Genomic DNA, 21,562 nt, shown 5'->3' on the forward strand with positions numbered 1-21,562 from the left:
CATTAATTTTAGTTGCTTGCTTACATTGAGTATTTTGAATACTCAAATGATATTTTTAAGCAACACCAGATAAATCATTTCCATAATAAAGTAAGTTTTCTCAAAAAGATATCTAGCCAATATTAGATTTAATTATTTTTTTTGCTTGATCCTCTGAAAAAGTATACCAACACTATACATTCCATGGACATAATTTCTGTGAACAAGTCAGTGACAAATACATAACATATTGCTTTAAAATACTTTTTTTGTAAATGGCACAAATATATATAAATATATATACACAAATTTATTTGTAAAAACTATGATTATAAGATGCAAAATATAAACCAGTTTGTGTGGAGGAGCGCTACATCTTGCCAAAATATAAAGCCAACACATACTCCTCATTTTGCATAAATACTTTAAAATAACTTTATATTCCACATTTTGAAAAAACACATTTAGAAATAAATCATGCCTGCTTTGTGCTTTGTTATATTGTATAGCTTTCTAAAAGATCATCGAAAACAATGGGGCATTGAAAATAAACTGAATTATGTACAAAAAAACTCAACAAAAGGGTGTAAAATAGGAATAATTAAATGGTCTAGTCTACTAAAATTCCATAAAATGTTAAAAAAATTAGAGATCTAAAAAATGAATCCAATCTACCAAAAATAAAGCATACGCGTGAAGAAGACAAGGCTGTATGATAAAGATATTGAAACTGGAACAGTCCCCGATTGGAATTACATGTGTTCTACTCACCAGTTTCCCATTCACAGACCTGCTATTTTGCGGTGATGACTAGATCTTTTTATCTTGGTGCAATACGAGCTATTTTAGCTACTAGACTGGTATTGGATAGGTCCATTGAGTATCACATGATGGTAAAAAATTTAAATACGGTTGGCGCATGACTGTATTTCTGCTGCATTATGACAATTTCTTGCAATCTTCTCTCTTTTTAGATTTTATGTGCCGAATTCCGAATATTCGGGAATTACGCTCATTGGGTTTTACTGAAAGCGATAAACCTGACATACTATGGTTTATGTTCTGTCTGCTGGTCAAAATAAGGACAAAGTCATGCAGAGTATATATCATGACTTAAATCATGGGGTAAAATCCTCAATGTGATTATCTTGATTTTAGGAAGACATCTTTAAAAGATAAAAAAATCTTAATAGTCTAATTACTTTGTTTCTTATTATGGTATTTGACACAAAAGAGTGATAAAACGTCTATATGGTTTATTGAATTAACTCTTGTCTGGTACCATGGGGTCAATATGACCCCATGTAGATTGGTACCACCAGTGATTTTTTTTTAACGGTAGCAGACAAGGGTTAAATTAAAACCCAACATAAGCTTCAAAGACTCACTAATAGGGAAATTTAGATTGTGAACCCCAATGGGGCAGGGAGGATCACATCTGTAAAGTGCTGTGGAATTAATAGCGCTATATAAGCGAGTAAAATAAATATAATATGCAATTCATTCTGGATTTTCTTCATTTGAAGATCAACATCTTCACCTGACACACAACAGTCATCCAGCTGACATAGCTTTCGTTCAATATCTGCAATGCGGCAAAACCAGTTCAAAAAGAGGGCGTTTACCAAGCACATACCGGAGTCAACACGGGCACGGATATTCAAGGTCGTCCTGCATAAAATCCACAAAATTCAGTGACCAAAGCTAGGATGGTAATCTGAATGGAGACAAAGCCAGCCACACACAAGGGGTAAAATCTATTCAGAACCGGTCTATATGAGCAAACTCATCTGACCCTTGGAATACCCCATCTTCTGCTGTTGTGAAAATGTGGCAAGTGACTTTGATTACTATGTTATTTTTCATAACTTGTTCTAAAAATACATGCTTTCTTTGTTCTCTTGACTTCAAAAAAGGCTGCATTGTGCTCTATCAGTGGGACCATCTAGTCTTCGCAGTGCATATTTGATCAAATTACAGCCTTAATGAAAACAAATTAAGCCCACATAAAGCACTGCGAATTCTGCACACAAATTATGAAAATGGAAAACAAAATATCTAGTTTCACCATATTTTGACTGGAATCTTTTCTTTAAGCAATGGAATCGCAAAGACACACCAGACGCAAGAGTACAAGTTATCTTGCCAGAAGGAACTACAAGCTTGGTGTATAGGTTCGGTAACTCAATTAGCTGTGTGTTGTACAATGGGATCATAATATATATGTACTGGACACATTAGCAAGATTGCCTAGAATAAATAATTTGCAGTCTTTTATTGCCTTATGGTTGATAATACATAATACCACCATATTTAACCAATAAAATAATCCACCCTGCATCTGTCCTGTGATGAAATTATGAAGCGTTAACCATGGTTGCAATCTGTTGGTCTCACGGTATCTTGGAATGCTGCCAATGCATTGTTAGGTGTGTGTGTGTGTGTGTGTGTGCACGTGTGTATTGAGGAATATATATATATATATATATATATATATATATATATATATATATATATATATATATATATATATATTATTGGTTAGATATGGTCATATTATCATATTATCAAGCATAAGGCAATGAGACATTGCCAATTATTTATTCTAGGCAATCCTCCTAATAGTCAACAGCCAGAGCTAAGAGACTCTACCTTGTATCAATAAATGTTACTTTGTATAAAATGGTAGGGCTCTAAAAGTCTAGAAATGTCACCATGAAACATTCCATATAGTCAGGCTTAGATACTTAGTACTATTATTGTCTACAGAGATTCCCTAAAATGCTTATTTCCATTTTATACTTTAACTTATATTGTTTTCTTTACCTATGCACCACTTCTAAATAATGTTATGGTATTGACCAGGGCATTGTAATGCTATGTAACTATTAATTCCATAAATATAAGAACAATCTAAAAAAATCTATACAATTATTGAATAATTAACTGTGCCAAAAAAATAGTTTATTGTTTTGTTAAAGTCCAAGGGCTCCTTAAACTTCAATGATTCACAATACTTTAGAAAATAGATGGAAACATCACATTGACAGCTTCTAATTATTTTTGGACTAGCAATTGCCCAAGAGGTAATGGTATTTGTGTTGGCGCATTGCCCTGTTTTTCTACATTGTACAGAGGAGGAAGTAATACATGGGCCATTACATAGGCTCATGGCGGTACAACTTCAATGTAAGTAGGATTTAAAAAGACCTTCATAATATGAAGAAAAAACAAGGGATTCCAGTATAGGGTACATTAGGGAAAAGCTTCTCGTCAAGGACAGGAGTATAATTCAATTATGGAAAATGGGGTATGGTTAACCCAATACAGAAAGGGACTAATATGCGTGCTAAGATGTTAAGCAAGAGCAAAACAAAATAAGGAAAAAATGTAGGAAATTCCTAAAATGTTTTCTGTTCTGGTTTTTAATTAAAGTTCATTGTTATACATCATGATTACTTGTGTATTTAGGAAATGATGAGCTGAGCGCACCAGTTACTATGGTGTACAAGAGAAAAATAAAAATGCCGCATTGGCGTATCCATGCTCAAAATGACATCATTTCCACTGCAGAGACGGAATACGTGATCGGTTTACAAAGTCGTTGGCCTCACCCTTTTCTGTTCTCCAAAGATCTATACAAGTAACTTGATGCACCAAATACCTCTACTAAAATCAAATTCACAAAATACCAGCTAACCCTTCCAAAAAACTGTGAGCTGGGCTCCTGAATCAGAGAATAAGGGCTAAGTTTATTTTCTCGGCAAAAAGATGGCAACAAGTACATGGTATGCTCAGATTAACAAGACTGGTGGGCAATAAAATAGTGGCATACCATTAAACGTAATAGTGTGAAAATCAGAAATTTCAGGCCTAGAAATGATATTTTTCAGTACCATCAATATTTATAAGATCAACCTTTTAAGAGTTGACTACAATATTTTTTCATGCTTGTTCACTCCTTATTGCCTAGCTTGAATGTAACGCTGGTAGGAATTTGCCATTGTTAATATAATGTCGTAGAAATACATCATATCAACCTATTTCCAACGACGAGTAAAGATAACACATCAAAGATGGATCCACAATTTGACAGCTACAATAAAATAATGGTAAAGTTGGCAAAAGAAATAGCCTACCTATGAAGAATAGGCCGCATTCGGGTTCACTGCTTGGCATAACCATTACTAATGCACAGATTTAAATGAAATATTAGTTTATCTAGATGCCTTACAGGAACATGTAATGTAGAGCAGTTTGTATATTTATTTGTAAAAAATGTCTTAATTTTCATGCATTGCTTACATGTGCCATTTTTTATGCACTATGTACAAAGGCATTTATTCCCTACGATTGGAGAAAATCCCAAAGACTGAAAAATGCTCCAAGAGTCTTAAAAAGTATTTAAAAAAGTTTGTAGTGAATTTTATATTGCCTGCAACGTTTTGTTACAAATAGTGATGAGCAGGCACTGCCATGCTTGAGGGCTCAGTATACATCAAGAGCAGCTAGATGCTCAGATGGGCACGATTTGAGCACCCGACTATAATGGCAGTTAATGGGGGACTCGAGCATTTTTTTTGAAGATTTCCCAAAAAAATGCTTGAGTCCCCCAATGATTTCTATTACACTTGGGTGCTTCAGTCACACACATCTGAGCATACAGCTGCTCATATTGAGTACTGAGCCCTTGAGCATGCTAAGTGCTCACTTATCACTAGTTACAAGCCCCAGTCCAACACTCCTTATCCCCCTGATCAATTTTACAATATTGCTCCAACTCATTGCGATCCAAAAAGCAGCCCACCGGGCAGTTTGGTGGGGTCTTGCTGTGGAACCGCTTTATCTGTTCTTACATTCCTTGAGATCTGCATACAACAGTCCAGTCATCTGTGATTTTCTTTTCCTAACATGACCCTGCTGGTCAAAACAATCCTAACCTAAACTTCTCGAGTCTGAAAAATGACTTTTTATTGGTTGGAGAAACAACCACATTGTTTATCCATGGCAAGGCAGGCACAGAGACAACTTCTTATAACCCAGATTTCTGGAAATTCTAGGAGTGTCACATGGGCGGTTGTAGGGTATTGGGGATAAGCGTGGTCACATCTGAATTTATAGGTTTTAAGTGGTTAAGCTTTCATTCTCCAGGACAACCCAAACTTGTTACTGGAAGCACAGGTCATGGGTAAAGTGTCAAGAGTCTGATTCTCGTTTAGTAGTATGTATTTAGCAGAACTCGGCTTGTGAATAAACTACTTCTTTGTGCACTGTGGTAACTGCATTTTTATGGCAACCACTAACAACACGCCGTGATATTGAAGGAACATTGTTCCACATGACTGATCCAGCTTTGCTGCACTGGTCAAACTCAATTGTCCTGTAGCATCTGTATATGATTATTACTTTACATTCGGAACAGATCTATTGCGCGTCATACTCATGGAGGCTGTGTAGAGGCACATGGAGGCTGTGTGGCGATAACACTGTATGGAGCTCTATAGAATACCTTATTACAAAATTATTCTTCTCTAAGATATTTAGGAAACAATAGCTCAATATTGCACGTCATAATATTGTTGGTTTTATTTATATAGAATCAGAAAATTAAAGAGGTTGTCCACCTATGTGGATAGTTTTTCTTAAATGCATGCATTTGGGGCTAGAAATATTTTTTGCAATTGGGTTTCCTTAAAAATTTTGCAGTTTGTCTCCTATAGTCTCTGTATTAGGGTTCGGTCACATCTCTGTATACTAAATCAGTCCGAATTTCATCCAGAAATTGGGCTGACTTATTGGACGAGTGAAATCCGTTTTGTATTCTATATGTCATGCGTGTGTATGATTTTTTGTCGCTTGGCAGCTGTATGCCTTACAGCGTCTTATGCTACAGAAAGGTAATGTATCTGTAAATGTGGAAGACATACAGATAATCTGTGTGACTTTCGATTTTCTCCCACCTATAAACTTGCATTGGCTAGTCTAGGGCGACCATACGCAGCATGCCACAATTTTTTCCTCAGGTTGAAAACAGCTGAGGAAAATACAGTAGATCATATTACCTCATTGAATAATAATTGGTCCGAGGGCAATTCCATTTTATTGCACTTGTTATAGTTACACTCAGATGTGAGCGAACCCTCACAACTGTATCACTGGCTGAAGAGCGAGTTAACAGGGTCGGCCATATTACCTTTATTTTCACAGATGTTTTGGGGACATGGTTTAATGGCACTTCCTAATATATTAATATGTCGGTATGACAGCTTCTCCTTCTGCACTTATCACTGCAGCTTTCCTCACAGACTGCACAGCAATTACTTCCATAAAATGGCTACTGATGGAGGAGCAAGTGACGAGGCCTGACCAGAAGGACAGGTCTGATCACATGCTTCTCCACCGGCAGCCATTTTATAGACTGGAGATCTGTGCAGTCTGTGAGGAAAACTGAAGTGATAAGTGCAGGAGGAGAAGCTGTCATACCGATATAATAAGAAGTGCCACTAAATAATGTCCCCACCACATATGTGTACATATCGGGGTCGGCCACTGTGTTGGTGACATGATTTTGTGGCACAGCAATAATAAATATTTTATATATTTATTATAAATATATAATATTAATTATTAATTAATATTAATATTTTATATTTTAATACATAAAATGGCTGGTGATGGAGGACCATGTGACCAGACCTGACCATGAGACCAAAGGACAGGTCTGGTCATGTGCTTCTCCACCAGCAGCCATTTTATGGGCTGGAGATCTGTGCAGAATGCTGGCTTTGTCATACCGATATAACAGGAAGTGCCACAAAATCATGTCCCCAACACATCTGTGTACACATTGGAGTTGGCCATATTACTTTTATCTTCATAGATCTATTGGTGACATGATTTTGCGGCACAGTAATTATGTCCCTGTGTGATCTGTGAAAATATCAGGGTTGATCACATTACTTTAACTCATAGACTGTGTAATACAGCGGTTATAGGAGACAACCGATGCAGCATTTTCTATAAAATGCAAATGCAAAAATGATTTTTAACCCAAATTGCATGCATTTAAATAAGGAAAAAAAAATTGTCACCAAAGGTAAAGAGCTTCTTAAGCACCATCAGGACGGGCTAATTCCCATTTTTGAATTTTCATTTTTTCCTCCCTTCTTACCTGAGCCATAACTTTTTTATTTTTCTGTCCACATAGACATTTGAGGCTTTGCTTTTTGAGGGACGAGATGTACTTTTGAATGACACCATTCATTTTACCACACAGTTTACTGGAAAATTGGGAAAAAATTCCAAATGTGGAGAAATTGTGAAAAAAACATAATTCTGACTTTTTGGGGGAAATTGTTTTTACGGTGTTCATTTTGTGGTACAAACAGCCTTGCAATAAGATTCTCGTCATTAGTATGAATACGGCAATACCAAACAAGCCAATTTTTTTCTTTTTATTTTAGTGGTGGAAAAAAAATCAGAAGCTTGTAAAATAAATATTTGGGGGGTTGTGTCGCTAATTTCCAAGACCCGTAACATTTTCATTTTTTGCTTGATGGAGCTGTGCGATGGCTTATTTTTTGCGGAGCGAGATGATGTTTTTATTAACACCATTTTGGGGTAGATCGTTTTGATTGCTTGTGACAGCATTTTTAGTGATATTTCAACTAAATCAACTTCAAATAAAAAAACATAGTTTTGGCGTTCTTGAAATTTTTTTAGTTTACAGTGTTTACTGACTGGGTTGATTACTTTTATATTTTGATAGATTGGACTTTTTTTCGACTTTTCTAAATGCGGCAATACCACGTGTTTTTTTTAATATCTTTATTTTTAAGGGGGGTGATTTGAATGTTTTTTAACTTTTTTCAAAACATTGTTTTATTAACTTTTCAATGTTCTAATAGTTACCTTGTGATCATTTGATCACTTGTGCTATATACAGCATTGCTGTATATACCATAGTAAAAATCACTATCCCCTTGAAGCCCGGCCAAAAGAAGGGTATCAAAGGAGCACTGCTAAGACAAGCATAGACAAGCTAAGACAAGCATAGGGGTCATCAAGAGCTGTTGTAGCAACCCATCGACGACTCGTGATCACGTCACTGGCTGCCCGATGGGTGCTTAGAATGATGCACCCTCATGCTGGCGTGTGTTAAATCGTAGTGTTATGGTTTACTAGGGGCCTTTAACAGGTTAACAATCATGGGGGAATTTCTATTCTGCCCGTGATTGTTAGACGCATGTCCTGGCTGTAACACATGTCCTGGCTGTCCTGGCCTGCCGACTATGGGGCTTTCCATACCCCCGCTTCCAACTTGCACCGTATATGTACGGCAGATGTCGTGAAGAGGTTAATGACAAAAATGCATGCTTCAGTATAAACTTGGAGACATACAGAGGTGCAGTGAGGTCCCATAGATGTCTGTTGGAGCTATAATATGGTGCTATCCAACTCAGAGGCTGTATGGAGCCATAGTATGCTCATAGGCTGGAGACCTTAACGTAAATCACTCAAGAAATGTGAACAGCAAATTTTCTTTTTCACATTTTTACTAGTTATCATTTTTTTGCTTTTTGTTTTTACAAACTATAAACTACATGGTGCCATTCAGTATCAGTAAGAACTTCTCAGCTTAGCCTGTGCTATAATGTCTAAAATTAACCTGTGAGTGGATTCATAATGCCCAAACCACAGGCAGCATGAATCCGAGCCTGGCCGTGCGATTGCAACCTGGTATATTTTTCTATGATGTGCTCTGGCATTTCATAGAAAACATAGTTTAAAGATCTGGAGACCATAGGAAGAGACAAGACTAGTCTGGCACTGAACCCAGGCCGGCTGGTGCCCTCATCTCATTTGTTGATTGACAGGTCTCTCATATGTGTGTTCTCTGCGAGAGACCTGACCATCACCTCAAGCGATGTGGGAAGAAGACATCTGGGGTTGGCCATGGACTGGTCTCAATTTGTTTCAGTCCCTGGCTGGATCTTTAAAGTATGTCTTCTCTGGAACACTGGACATGCCTGGCTACAATTGTGTGTGGTTTGGACAGAACAAATCAGGTGACAGGTATCCTTTAATTGAACTTGTAATAAAAAAAAAACTTTATGCAATAAAAATACTTTAATTGGAGCAAGATCACACCATTAAAATCTCTACGTAAAATGGACATAAATAACTGTGACTGATAATAACCTATAACGAATTCCTATTCTATACTAACAACTTCCAGAAGGAATTGAAGGTTGGCGTACCTACGTTGATAGGGTTGGTCATAGACTACACGGAAACATATGAAAGTACCAATTACAAACATTACAGTAATGCAGATCCATCCTTTTGTTTATGTTCTGATTCTTGGAGTTCGCCTGTATAGGAAGTTATAGCCAGATTACCATTTAGGTTCAACAATTTAAGTTCACAATGATCATCACTTGAGGTTCTCCACCTTTGGGGACAATTTTTGTTTTTACTTAAATGCTTGCAGTTCAGGTTAAAAATAATGTTTAAATTCGGTTTCATTGAAAGTTTTGAACAATTTGCCTCCTATTGCCCCTGTATTACACTGTCTATTACTGGCAGCAGAATGATTTAAAGGGCTATTCCCATCTCTAAGATCTTATCTCAATATGTAGTAGGCGTAATAATAATAATATTAGCAAATACCTCCAATTAGAAATGTAGCATCGTTCTCCTGATATAGCCATGTCTCTTACCTCATGTGCAGGGTATCTATGGTTACGTCCACTCATAGTGACAGTTAGTTGTTTGTGGTCGTAACCATGGATACCTAAGCTGCAATGCCCTGCAGATGAGGTAACAGACATGGCTATATCAGGAGAACTATACTACATTTCTAATGGGAGGTAATTGCTAATATTATTATTATTACACCTACTACATATTGGGATAGGATCTTGGAGATGGGAATAGACCTTTAAAGATAATGTGACCAGCTCCATTATTTTCACAGATATGCCAAAGACCTCATTTTGTGGCACTTACTATCTCATATATTGATGTGACAGGTTCTTCTCCTACACTTGTTACTGCAGCTTTCCTCACAGACTGCACAGATCTCCATTCCATAAAATGGCTGCTGATGGAGGTGCTTGTGACCAGAACTGTCCTTCTATCTGATGGTCAGGTCTGGTCACATGGTCCTCCTGTAGCAGCCATCTTATGGACCTAACTAATGTGCAGTAATAAGTGCAGGAGGAGAACCTGTCATATGAATATAATAGTAAGTGCCACAAAATCAGGTCCTCAACACATCTGTGACGACAAAGGTAATATGGCCGACCCCATTAACTCATTCTGCAGCTGACAATAGGCCGTGCAATACAGCGGCTATAGGAGGCAAACGGTGCAACATTTCTAATGAAACCCAATTGCCAAAATTATTTTTAGCCCCAAATGCATGTACTTAAGTAAGAAAAAAAAAGTCCATAAAAGTGGAGAACCCCTTTAAGGAATAGAAAATGTCCATTAAATTTTACTACATTTTAGTGATTGCTAGAATAGATGTCTATACGGTGGCCATGGAAAGTGACTGTCACTGGCACAAATAGGCAACTTTAGTGGGTATTTACCTTGGTTGTGAATTTATTTGTATGTTATTGTTTTGCTTTATGTTTTTCTTGCATATTCTCAGTAGACTCTGTTGGGTGTCCATTATACCACAAGCCTTACTATCATCAATGGGCATTACCCTCATGTGAGCAGACCAGCATCAGTCAGCAATGTGAATCGATGGCTTTATTACCACATGCCCATACTACAGATATATCCATATTGGCTATGCGCCTGCCTTGAATTTTCTAAGACTACTTGCTATTGATTTTCTCTGTGAGGATCTGTTCGGTGTTTATTTTAATGTTTTTTTCTTCCTCCATATGAAAACAGGCTGATCTGTTAAAGCAATGTCTATGTTCCTTCATTACAATTATGATTACGCTGTCACACTTCGCTGGTAAAGTGCATTTATTTCTACCAGGCTCGTATCACCGGCGTCATATTCTACTTCTGACAATAGGAAGTGAAGCAGTCTATTAAAGCACACAGTGTCAATTCTGCAAAGCTAAAAGCATGGAAAATGGACCACATCAGTAATATCTGACTACAAAGGGGCGGCTTTTGGGGAGAGTCTGTCTCATTACCATGAGTTATCACTAAAATTATTAACCCCTTGTGAAAAAGAAACAACAGATATTACAGCAATGTAAATCAAATTGCATTACCAATAAAAACAGCTGGTGTGGACTAGGCTATTTTTACTGAGCGTGCCATTATTTCCTCACTCGACTGGTATCTTTTTCTGTATATGCTCATATGCTTGCTGACAATATATCACTGTGCCACATGCTTGGCACCATGGCCTCTGCGTAACCTCTTCACATGTCTATACGAGGCCTTGCCAATTCATTGGCACTACCCGTTCTCATCTTGCACATGCTCACTTCCATATACAACAAACCACAAAACTAGTTGGAGTGGCAATCCAAGCCAAGAATAGATTTCCGTTATCCAACCGGGCAATTTTGCTCCAGTTTCAATGATGGCCTTTTCTTAGATGACAAGTGAAAAGGTTAAGAGGAGGATCAATCATGTATATTAATGCAACTAATTTCTATATACAGGATTATTCTATGTGCATGGTGTGAATGTATGGAAGCTGTCATGTGTTGCCGTGAATTTAGAGAGCATTTCATTGTGGTAAAACCTCATACTAGGAGATTTCCCATGTGCCGGTCTGTGTGACACAAACTATTGTCTGTGATTTTCCATGTGACGGTCTGTGTGACACAAACTATTGTCTAATTCTCCATGTGCCGGTCTCTGTGACACAAACTATTGTCTGTGATGAACCTCTTGGCTCATTAATGGACCCAAGAGAAGATTATCTGCATTATCCATACATACTAAGCCTCGTATCCCAATACGATAGAGTACAGGCTCGTTGAGAGGATCTGAAGAGCGATATTCTACCCTGGCTTAATTAGCAGTAACCCTACTCTGTGGGAGGTGAGGAAATTCACTTGCACTGGTTGAAACACTTTCAGCAGGGTACATGAATAGATAGGAGGGACAGACAGGCTTCTCTCTCTGTCTCTTTCTCTCTCTTAGCACTGCAGCATGAAAGGATGTGAACACACGTACATAGAGACAAGACAAGAAATCACAAGAAGTCAACTCACAGAATCTCCAAGTCACGCAGAGCTCGAAAGACTCCATCTTCAATGCAGCTAATCTGGTTGTTGTCCAGTTGCCTGTAGAAAGGAAGGAAAAGTCAAAAGGATGGCTGGGTAACAAAGCTGCCTTAGAGCCAGGGTCCAGGCTTTCTTGTCACTAAGGTGTCCCTCCACCCCCTTTGCAGTCGATGCTCGTCACCCAGGAGGAGACTCATTTGTAGAGTGCTGCTCTCTCTGTTGTTACGGGCTGTCTGAGAGAGCTGCAAACACTAGAAACATACTGAAGTCTGTCAGGTCTCAGTAAATATTAATTGAACATTTTTTTTAAAGGCAGAAGGGAGTAATTTCATTACATTATGGCATCCAATCCATTACAGGCTTTTACCATCATGTCACTGCAACAATTTCATTACGCTAAAGGCCCGTAAATTATGTGAGGTCACTCCGATGCCCCCAGCGACCTCCCGCAATCCCCCCTCCTCTTTACTGGAAGTTGCAGTCCTCTGTCCTGACACAGTAGTAAATTTCGGCCTTTATCTGCACAAGGGCTGTACTGGTGTCTGGGGAATAGACAAATACCAAATTAGACTCCACTAATCTAATTTTATGATCTTTTATTATTCTAAGCACCACATGTCTGTGGTGGTTCAGAGCCTCTGTGAATTGTTGTCAGTCCTATCTGGGGAGCCAGGTTTTTTGAGTCATCATTGAATATAATATTTTGGAGTGGATTTGGTGAAAGCTCCATTGACTGCTCACCATTATGTAGATACACACATAGAAAAGCAGAAATCAAAAGACATTTCCATACAAAAGCAGCTTCAGTGGCATATTATATGCACTATCCAATGCCGAATGCCAATAAGCACTTACACTAATGAAAAATCCCATGATGTAAATGCTATGAATAATGAAGTGATCTGCTCGAAGAGGGAGAACTATAGATTTACTGTACTGCTCAATCAACCTCATTTAAATATTGCAAAAAAAGAAAATATATATTTTTTATGTACAGAATATGAGAAATTGGTAACAGGTAATTGTGAAAGTATAGTGTATAGAAATGTGTCTACATTATAAGTACTGTACATCTCTGGATAATATAAGAACATTTGCATTATATCAGTGCAACTTTTACAATCAATTTCAAAGCAGCTACGTTTTATCACCTTTTTTATTAAATGTAGATTACATCCATTGTGAATTTACATAGATAGCAGTTTTATAGACCCACTAAAAATAAGGTTGTTTCCCATTTTCTGTTTGTAAGTCCAGTCCTGTTAAATTGACATTAATGAGAAAGAAACAAACAGAGAAGTAATATTATAATGTAGAAGAACAAATGAATTTTTTTGTTCTAAGCAATCTCTTGCTGAAATTACCTTTTTCACCTTTCCCTACTCAGATATTGTTAACTTACCAACAATTGTAAGTTATCATATTCTAAAGTCCACCATACACGTTAATGTCAGTCAAACTCATTGCTTTAGGCAGGTTCAAGCAATCAGCTAGTATGTAAAAAGGTCTCTCAACATCACCTGTCTAGGGTAGAGGTAGAGAAGGATCAAGCAGATTATTTCATAATGTGTATGGAGGCCTCCCAACTCCCCCAACATCATCTGTCTAGGGTAAAGGTAGAGAAGGATCAAACAGATTATTTCATAATGTGTATGGAGGACTCCCAACTCTCCCCAATATCAACTGTCTAGGGTTGAGGTAGAGAAGGATCAAGCAGATGATTTCATAATGTGTATACAGGCCTCTCAACTCCCCCCAACATCATCTGTCTAGGGTAGAGGTAGAGAAGGATCAAGCAGATGATTTCAAATGCCCAATATTTTTGTTCTCCTAGAGAAGGTAGAACAAAGGTAGAGAAGGATCAAGTAAATTATCTCAGTCATAATGTGTTTGGAGGCCTCCCAACTCTCCCAAACATCATCTGTCTAGGGTAGAGGTACAGAAGGATCAAGCAGATGATTTCATAATGTGGATTGAGGCCTCCCAACTCTCCCAAACATCATCTGTCTAGGGTAGAGGTAGAGAAGGATCAAGCAGATGATTTCATAATGTGTATGGAGGCCTCTCAACTCCCCCCAACATCATCTGTCTAGGGTAGAGGTAGAGAAGGATCAAACAGATTATTTCATAATGTGTATGGAGGACTCCCAACTCTCCCCAATATCAACTGTCTAGGGTAGAGGTAGAGAAGGATCAAGCAGATGATTTCATAATGTGTATGGAGGCCTCTCAACTCCCCCCAACATCATCTGTCTAGGGTAGAGGTAGAGAAGGATCAAACAGATTATTTCATAATGTGTATGGAGGACTCCCAACTCTCCCCAATATCAACTGTCTAGGGTAGAGGTAGAGAAGGATCAAGCAGATGATTTCAAATGCCCAATATTTTTGTTCTCCCAGAAGATAAGTTGTTGCCATAAATGTTACATGTCCGACATTTATTTTCTTCCTTTTTCCCATTCAGGGAAGTTGAGCATTCTTATGTATTAGACAGTCGATAAAAAAAACAGTTGTCTGAGTTAGTGTTAAGAAGAAAAAGTTTAATAAGTAAAGCTATAGGAGAAGCAAGCCAGTTGTCAGTCAGTGGCGGAGGCATGCTTATAGCTGCCGCTCACTACATACTGCCACACCAAAGCTGAATGCTGCTGGAAGCAATAAAGATCATATCCTCCTCATAGCATTGCTCCTGGTGCATTGGACAGGTTCAGAACGCTATTAACCTGCAGATTAACCCCATATCTGGAGGTTAATAGTAATTTTTCCCATGACATGTTCCCTTTAATGACTTAAAGTGTATCGTTTCAATCACCACACTTTCCTACTGGGGTCCCATTCCATTTTGAACAATGCAATGGTCATGCATGTGCATTACTACTCTACTGATTGTCTATAGAAGTGTAGAAAATAAAAAGTACAGCACTTTTGGAAATTACCACTTCATAATAGGAACACCATACAAGACCTGCAGTTTTGGAGATGCTCTGAACTAGTCTATCCATTATAATTTGGCGTGTTTCAAAATCACTCATATTTTTAAATATGCTCATATTTTTTGCGTTCTGCACATCATCTTTAACAAATAACTAATGATGGTACTCAATTGAGCATCGGGGAGCTTGGGTACTCGCGTTGCGTGGCCGAGTATCGTGGGTGCTCGGATGTGACATACGTGAAACAACGAACACAATGCATTGGCTCGCTTCACTAATGTGAGCAAGCACCCCACTGAAAGCCAATTGCAGTCTCTGAATGGCTGTCAATGATAGTTAAAAAAATGTTTTTGGATGTAGTGTGTCCAAACAAAGCCAGCCCTCCCTTCGCCAGTAATGGTCTGTTTATTGCTGGCTGTATGAGGAAGAAAGAGCTGAACAAACTGTCCAATCATTGACTTCCATAATGACTTCCATTTGTTACTCAAGTTGAGCCCATCAGAGCAGCTGACCTGCTCGACTCCTGGAACGAGCATTCGTGCATCGTATTGTACACTCATCATTTCGAGAACAGAGCATTGTACTGCTCGCCCAGCATTACAAATAGCTATTCACTTACCGTCTAATGTATCCCAACCCTTTACATGTATCACTCAGTGAATGTTGTTATGGCTGACTGGTGTATATTGGGAAATACTTTCAACCAGGTGTGTAACGATAGTGGTCGCAGAGATCGCAACTGCAACCGGGCCTGGCAGGCTTAGGGGCCCACCCTGCAGAGAAGCATACAGCTCCTCTCTGTAAGATAGGAGCTGTGCTGTTCAGTGTCAAACTATGCGGCCGCTACGGGGCCCATGAGTTAGGTAGGCCCATGAGTAGGGGGGGCCCAGTGCCAGCGGCGGCACTGGGCCCCCATCACCCACGGGCCCTTGCCTGATATCGTGCAAAGTAATGATGAAGGATGGAGCTCAGCACTCCGCTCCATCCTTCATCATTCTCCCTCTGTGCCTTACACTCGACGTCTCAGTACAGTGGGGCTTGGTGACGTCACTACTGTGCAACTGCTGTATTGAGACATGCAGAGTGCAGAGCGCAGGATGGGAGGACGCTTTGATTGGAGCAGCGGGGAATGAGGAGACGTGACGACTTGTTTATTTTTTTTTTTTAATCATTGATTACATGGTTGCCAGAGGCCTATGGGGGTGCATTAAATGGTATGGGGCTGCATAATACAATATGAAAGACAGTTTATACATGGATTATGGGGCTGCATTATAATACATGGAGACTTATGGGGTGCATTAAATGGTATGGGTCTGTATAATATGAAGGACTATAGGGCTGCACTATAAAACATGGAGGCTTATGGGGCTCCATTAAATGATATGGGGCCTGCATAATATAATATGGATGCCTATGGGGCTGCATTAAATGATATAAGGGCTGCATAATATAATTTGGAAGCCTATTGGGCTGCATTAAATAGTATGGGGGCTGCATAATATAATATGAAGGACTATGGGGCTGCATTATAAAACATGGAGGACTATGGGGCTGCATTAAATGGTATGGGAGCTGCATAATATAATATGGAGGACTATGGGGCTGCATTAAATGGTATGGGGCTGCATAATATAATATGGAGGGCTATGGGGTGAATTATAATACATGGAGGTCTATGGGAGGTGCAGTATAATATATGAAGGGCTATGGGGTGAATTATAATACATGGATGTCTATGGGAGGTGCATTATAATAATTAGAGGACTATGGGGGTGCATTATACTACATGGTGGACTATGTAGGTGCATTCTAATATATAAAGGGTTATGTGGGACCCATTATACTATATGGAAAGCTATGTGAGGTCCATTATAGTATTTGGAGAGCTATATACGAGGGGGGACAAAGAAAAAGCATGGGATAGGAAAGTTTTGTTTTGAAAGAAAGAGGCCCTCACCCTCAGCACCCAGTTTCCCATGCTCTGCTATACATCTTTCTCCCAGGACTTAAGGTACCGTCACACTAATCGACGCTCCAGCGATCCCACCAGCAACCTGACCTGGCAGGGATCGCTGGAGCGTCGCTACACAGGTTGCTGGTGAGCTGTCAAACAGGCAGATCTCAGCAGTGACCAGCCCCCAGCCAGCAGCGACGCGTGGGAGCGATGCTGCGCTTGGTAACGAAGGTAAATATCGGGTAGCCAAGGAAAGGGCTTCTTGGTTACCCGATATTTACATTGGTTGCCAGCGTCCGCAGAAGCCGGCTCCTGCTGCCTGCACATTTAGTTGTTGCTGTCTCGCTGTCACACACAGTGATGTGTGCTTCACAGCGGGAGAGCAACAACTAAAAAATGGTCCAGGACATTCAGCAACAACCAACGACCTCACAGCAGGGGCCAGGTTGTTGCTGGATGTCACACACAGCGACATCACTAGCAACATCGCTGCTACGTCACAAAAGTTGTGCCTCAGCAGCGATGTTGCTAGCGATGTTGCTTAGTGAGACGTGGCCTTTAGGTTTCCCATGTTCTGATGTCATTGTAAAGCTGGGTGCTGAGGGAAAGCTGTATATCAGAGCAAGGAAAAGCTGTGTGCTTAGGGAAAGATGTAAAGTAGAGCATGGGGAAGGTGCGTGCTTAGGACAAGATGGATATCAGAACATAGGAAAGTTGGGTGCTGATAGAAAGCGGGATTTCAGATCATGGGAAACATGAATGCTGAGGGAATGAGCCAAGTGTCAGTGACACTATCCTGTGCCCCGAGTGTCAGCATAATTATCCCATACCTCGAGTATCGGTGTCATTGTCCCTTACCCTGAGTGTCAGTGTATGGTTGGGGGGCCCAGGTCCAAACTTTGCACGGGGGCCCATCAAACTCTAGTTATGCCACTGCTTTCAATGTAATGTGGCTAGGACTGGAGGTCATTCATTGTGCACTGACAGATTCTTCTAACTCGGAAGCAAGGCAGCAACAGGTCAGCAGGTCATGAAGGTATATTGAAAATAGAACAGTCGCCAGACATGTGTTACCTATGTGACATTTCAGCACTATTAAACATTATGGGAAGGTTTTAACCCCTTTAATAATTATTTTTGTGAAATTCCCAATTATATGTGAAAAACAACCCAATAGATCTGACCCTGTATCTCTGTTTTTGTTTCTTTAATTTAGAAAATGCTCCTTTCTTGTCCTTTATGGTCATTCTTGCCTAAACAAATTAAAATAATTCATGATGCCCTCTAATTCTCTTAAGAGGGCCTTCTCTTTGTCCTTTCCGTTGCGCTCTGACATTTGACTTGACATCAGCTGTACCAATAGTCCTTCTAAATCTAATTCCTCTAAAGCAAGCTACTTAACAAAGGATGCACCTGCTGCTGAATGGGTAAAGTATGATAACATCAACCATATAGCAGGAGTGAATGTGCAAACAATCCCAAAAGTCACACTATTCTTATTATTTTCAAACTGAGTTGGGTATAAATGTGCCACCCTGATATAAATACCAGGTGGGCTATGATATCTGATGAGGAGTTGCCTTCATCAACATTTTATCACTACAAATATACAAGAAATGTCAAACTATTATTGCAATTTGTTTCAGGATACAAAGGACCAAAAAGGAGCATTTTCTTAATAATAAAAAAAAGGTGTAAAGTTGGGTCTACATGGTTGGTTTTCACATGTTATTGTACATTAAAAAAATAAAATAGAGTTATTAGGGGATAAAACCTTCCTATACCATTACATACATCTAGCCACACCAGTTTCGGCTCACACTATAGAGGCGTGATGAGTGATGAATGCAGCTGCTCTTGGTTTCATGAGTATATCCTCTACTAAAGGAAAAAGCAGTTTTTGTTCATGAATGATATGTGTTACATGATTGGATCCCACAAAGACGTATCGTTTTTTGACCACATTTCCAAATGTGACGCCCTAGCCTATCAGGTCGTCACAGGGTATTGTGCAACCTGCCCTTCTGCATGGTATCCACCCTCCTTGGTAACGGGTCCTGGTCCTTTGGTGTTGCTAACAGCTTAGCCAATCAAAATCCTAGGAACACTTTACACTTTACCCACTAGACACACCATTGGGGGGCCTGAAGGGAATAGGGCCACCCACATGGGGGGGTTGGTGAGGGTAAAGTGAAGGAAGTGACAGTTGAGCTAGAGTGGAGCTAGGGAGAGGAGTGTGAAGCGGTGACTCTCTGAGAGGGAGAGGTTACCAGCTGGGAGCAGGGCTCCTGTAGTACTAGGTGGCAGACGTTGGTCTGGGCCTGGTAGGTGCTGGAACCCCGGTCGCAGGGGATTGTGTCAAGGGGATTAGGCCGGAAAGTAGCTTCACGCGTTCCGGTAATTTACCCGACGGGGGTGAAGACTTAAAGATTCATCCCCAACCCACTCCAAAATCGGGGTACTAGCGCACCGATGGAATAGGACTTTCCCAATACAGTTCAAAGAAATCCTACGCGTGAACCCTGAGAGTAAGCTCACTCCGTTAGCCATACAGGTGAGCGGGACCCAAAGAGTTTTATACCCGAGGGCCCAAATTGAGACAGAGGTGCCAAGGAAAGGGCCACGGGCTAACAGCAACACCAAGGGCACGGACCCAAGCATGCTCCCTACAAGCTACAGTGGTGCTCAGAATTCTGGTTTACAAGCTATCGGTGTTGTTATTCCTGGACTGAGTGAGTACACTGAAAACCCCTGTCCCTATCCCCAATGGCACCCAAGCACCAACCATCCAACGGGCCCCAAGACACAAACCCCCTACCCACGGAGGGGTTAAACATCAGGCTGCCAGTACCACACCATCGTCATTGGGCTCCCAAATGGCAGCGGTGGTCCCTCACATTACCACACACCGTGGGTGGCATCACAAACTTTCTAATCCCTTTGTATATATCCCCCTCTTCTTTTAATTCGAGTGTCCGCGCAGATCCCCCGGACTCGGAGACCCCTCAAGCCACCGCGGCTCTAGATCCAAGTGGCTCGGTCGCTGACGTGAGGGCGCTACACAAACTATGGTAAAACGTCTAATCTTGAAGGCAATAGGAGTTTTACAATATAGACAAATCTGGCTCATAAGACACATGGCATGAAAATCGGACCGAATGGAATGCGATAAAACATCGCATTCCACTCGGACCAATATTAACCTATGTCCCAGCACCCATGAGCGATTATGTTCTCAGCCCCAATCGGACCGAGAAAACAATCGCAGCATGCTGCGATTGTAATGCAAGACTCTTTCTCTCCCACCCATTCAAGTCTATGGGGCGAGAGAAAGATCACACTGCACTCGCAGTACATCGTGTACTGCGAGTGCAGGGCGAGAATGGCAATAGCTGGCTTCGGAGGAGAGAGGGAGATAAATCCCTCCCTCTCCTCCTCCGTGCCGGCCCTACCCTCCTCAGCACTGGCCCGCCCCTCCTCAGTGCCGGCCCGCCCCCCCGCAGCTGAGGTCCACTCGTATGAACGGACCTCAGTCGCAGTGACACTCGCATGACACTTGGCTCCTGCTGTGCTGCCAGTGTGAGCCGAGTGTCATGCGAGGATCGCACTAGTGCCCCGTGTGGCCCCGGCCTTAATACGTATAAGCCAAACACGTATGTGTGATGGGGTCTAACCACTGGGACCCTCACACAGTCAGAGCATGCTTATGCTTAGCAATTCTTGTATGTCTCAGCTTATTAAATGGAAAATAACTGTGTACGTGCAGCCATTTTTAAGAACCCCCACTCTTACTACTAATGGGTTACCAATAGTGACGAGCAAGGACTACTATGCTTGGGTGCTCGGTACTGGTAACAAGCAATCGGGCGCTGGACTCATGTACCGAGTATAATGGAAGTCAATGAGAAACTCAAACATTTTTCTAGAAGATCTTCTGGAAAAATGCTAGAGTTCCCAAATGACATCCATTACTTGGTACATGAGTTGATCGCCTGACTGCTAGTCACAAGTACCGAGCCCATCTGAGCATTTGACTGCTCATTAGGAGTACCGAAAACAGTCTTTTCTGTGTGGGTTCGCTGGCTCAGGTTAATGTACAGCTCTCATTCCTTAGCAAGGAAAAACACACTGGAAATCTATACACCTCCACACACAGACAAACTAATAAACCTACCTAGACTTTATGTCCAGCATTTCACGCCCCAGGGTGGGAATATGTGAGCAGCCAGTCACACCAATTTATCTGACTGTTTGTAAACCTGGCCCTTGTCAGCCCTATTAACCCTCTCAGTACTATATGTACTGCAGCTAACTTCCGGACTTACATTTAACCACCTCTGTGATACATATCTCTCCTCCAAAAGGTGTCAAACAGCCATTTTACACAATATACAACAATACTTATATAGTACAAGTGATCAGAAAATAGCAGGTTCAAGTCCCCTAAGAAGACTAACAAAGATATTAAAAAGTAAAAAAAA

General features: G+C 40.4%; 1 protein-coding gene across 3 annotated transcripts in view; it reads right to left on the reverse strand.

The window, feature by feature from the left end:
• The window catches only part of SLIT3 (slit guidance ligand 3), an 878,603-nt gene that overhangs the window by 308,348 nt on the left and 548,693 nt on the right, over positions 1 to 21,562 (reverse strand). For 2 of the 3 annotated variants that reach the window (XM_075344498.1, XM_075344497.1), the window contains exon 6: positions 12,183 to 12,254. In XM_075344498.1, coding sequence (XP_075200613.1) covers positions 12,183 to 12,254 — 72 coding nt within the window. Of the gene's footprint in view, positions 1 to 750; positions 777 to 12,182; positions 12,255 to 21,562 lie in introns of those variants that run through there. The other variant, XM_075344499.1, reaches the window with a different exon arrangement.

This window comes from Anomaloglossus baeobatrachus, chromosome 4 (genome assembly GCF_048569485.1).
Source record: "Anomaloglossus baeobatrachus isolate aAnoBae1 chromosome 4, aAnoBae1.hap1, whole genome shotgun sequence".
NCBI lineage: Eukaryota > Metazoa > Chordata > Amphibia > Anura > Aromobatidae > Anomaloglossus > Anomaloglossus baeobatrachus.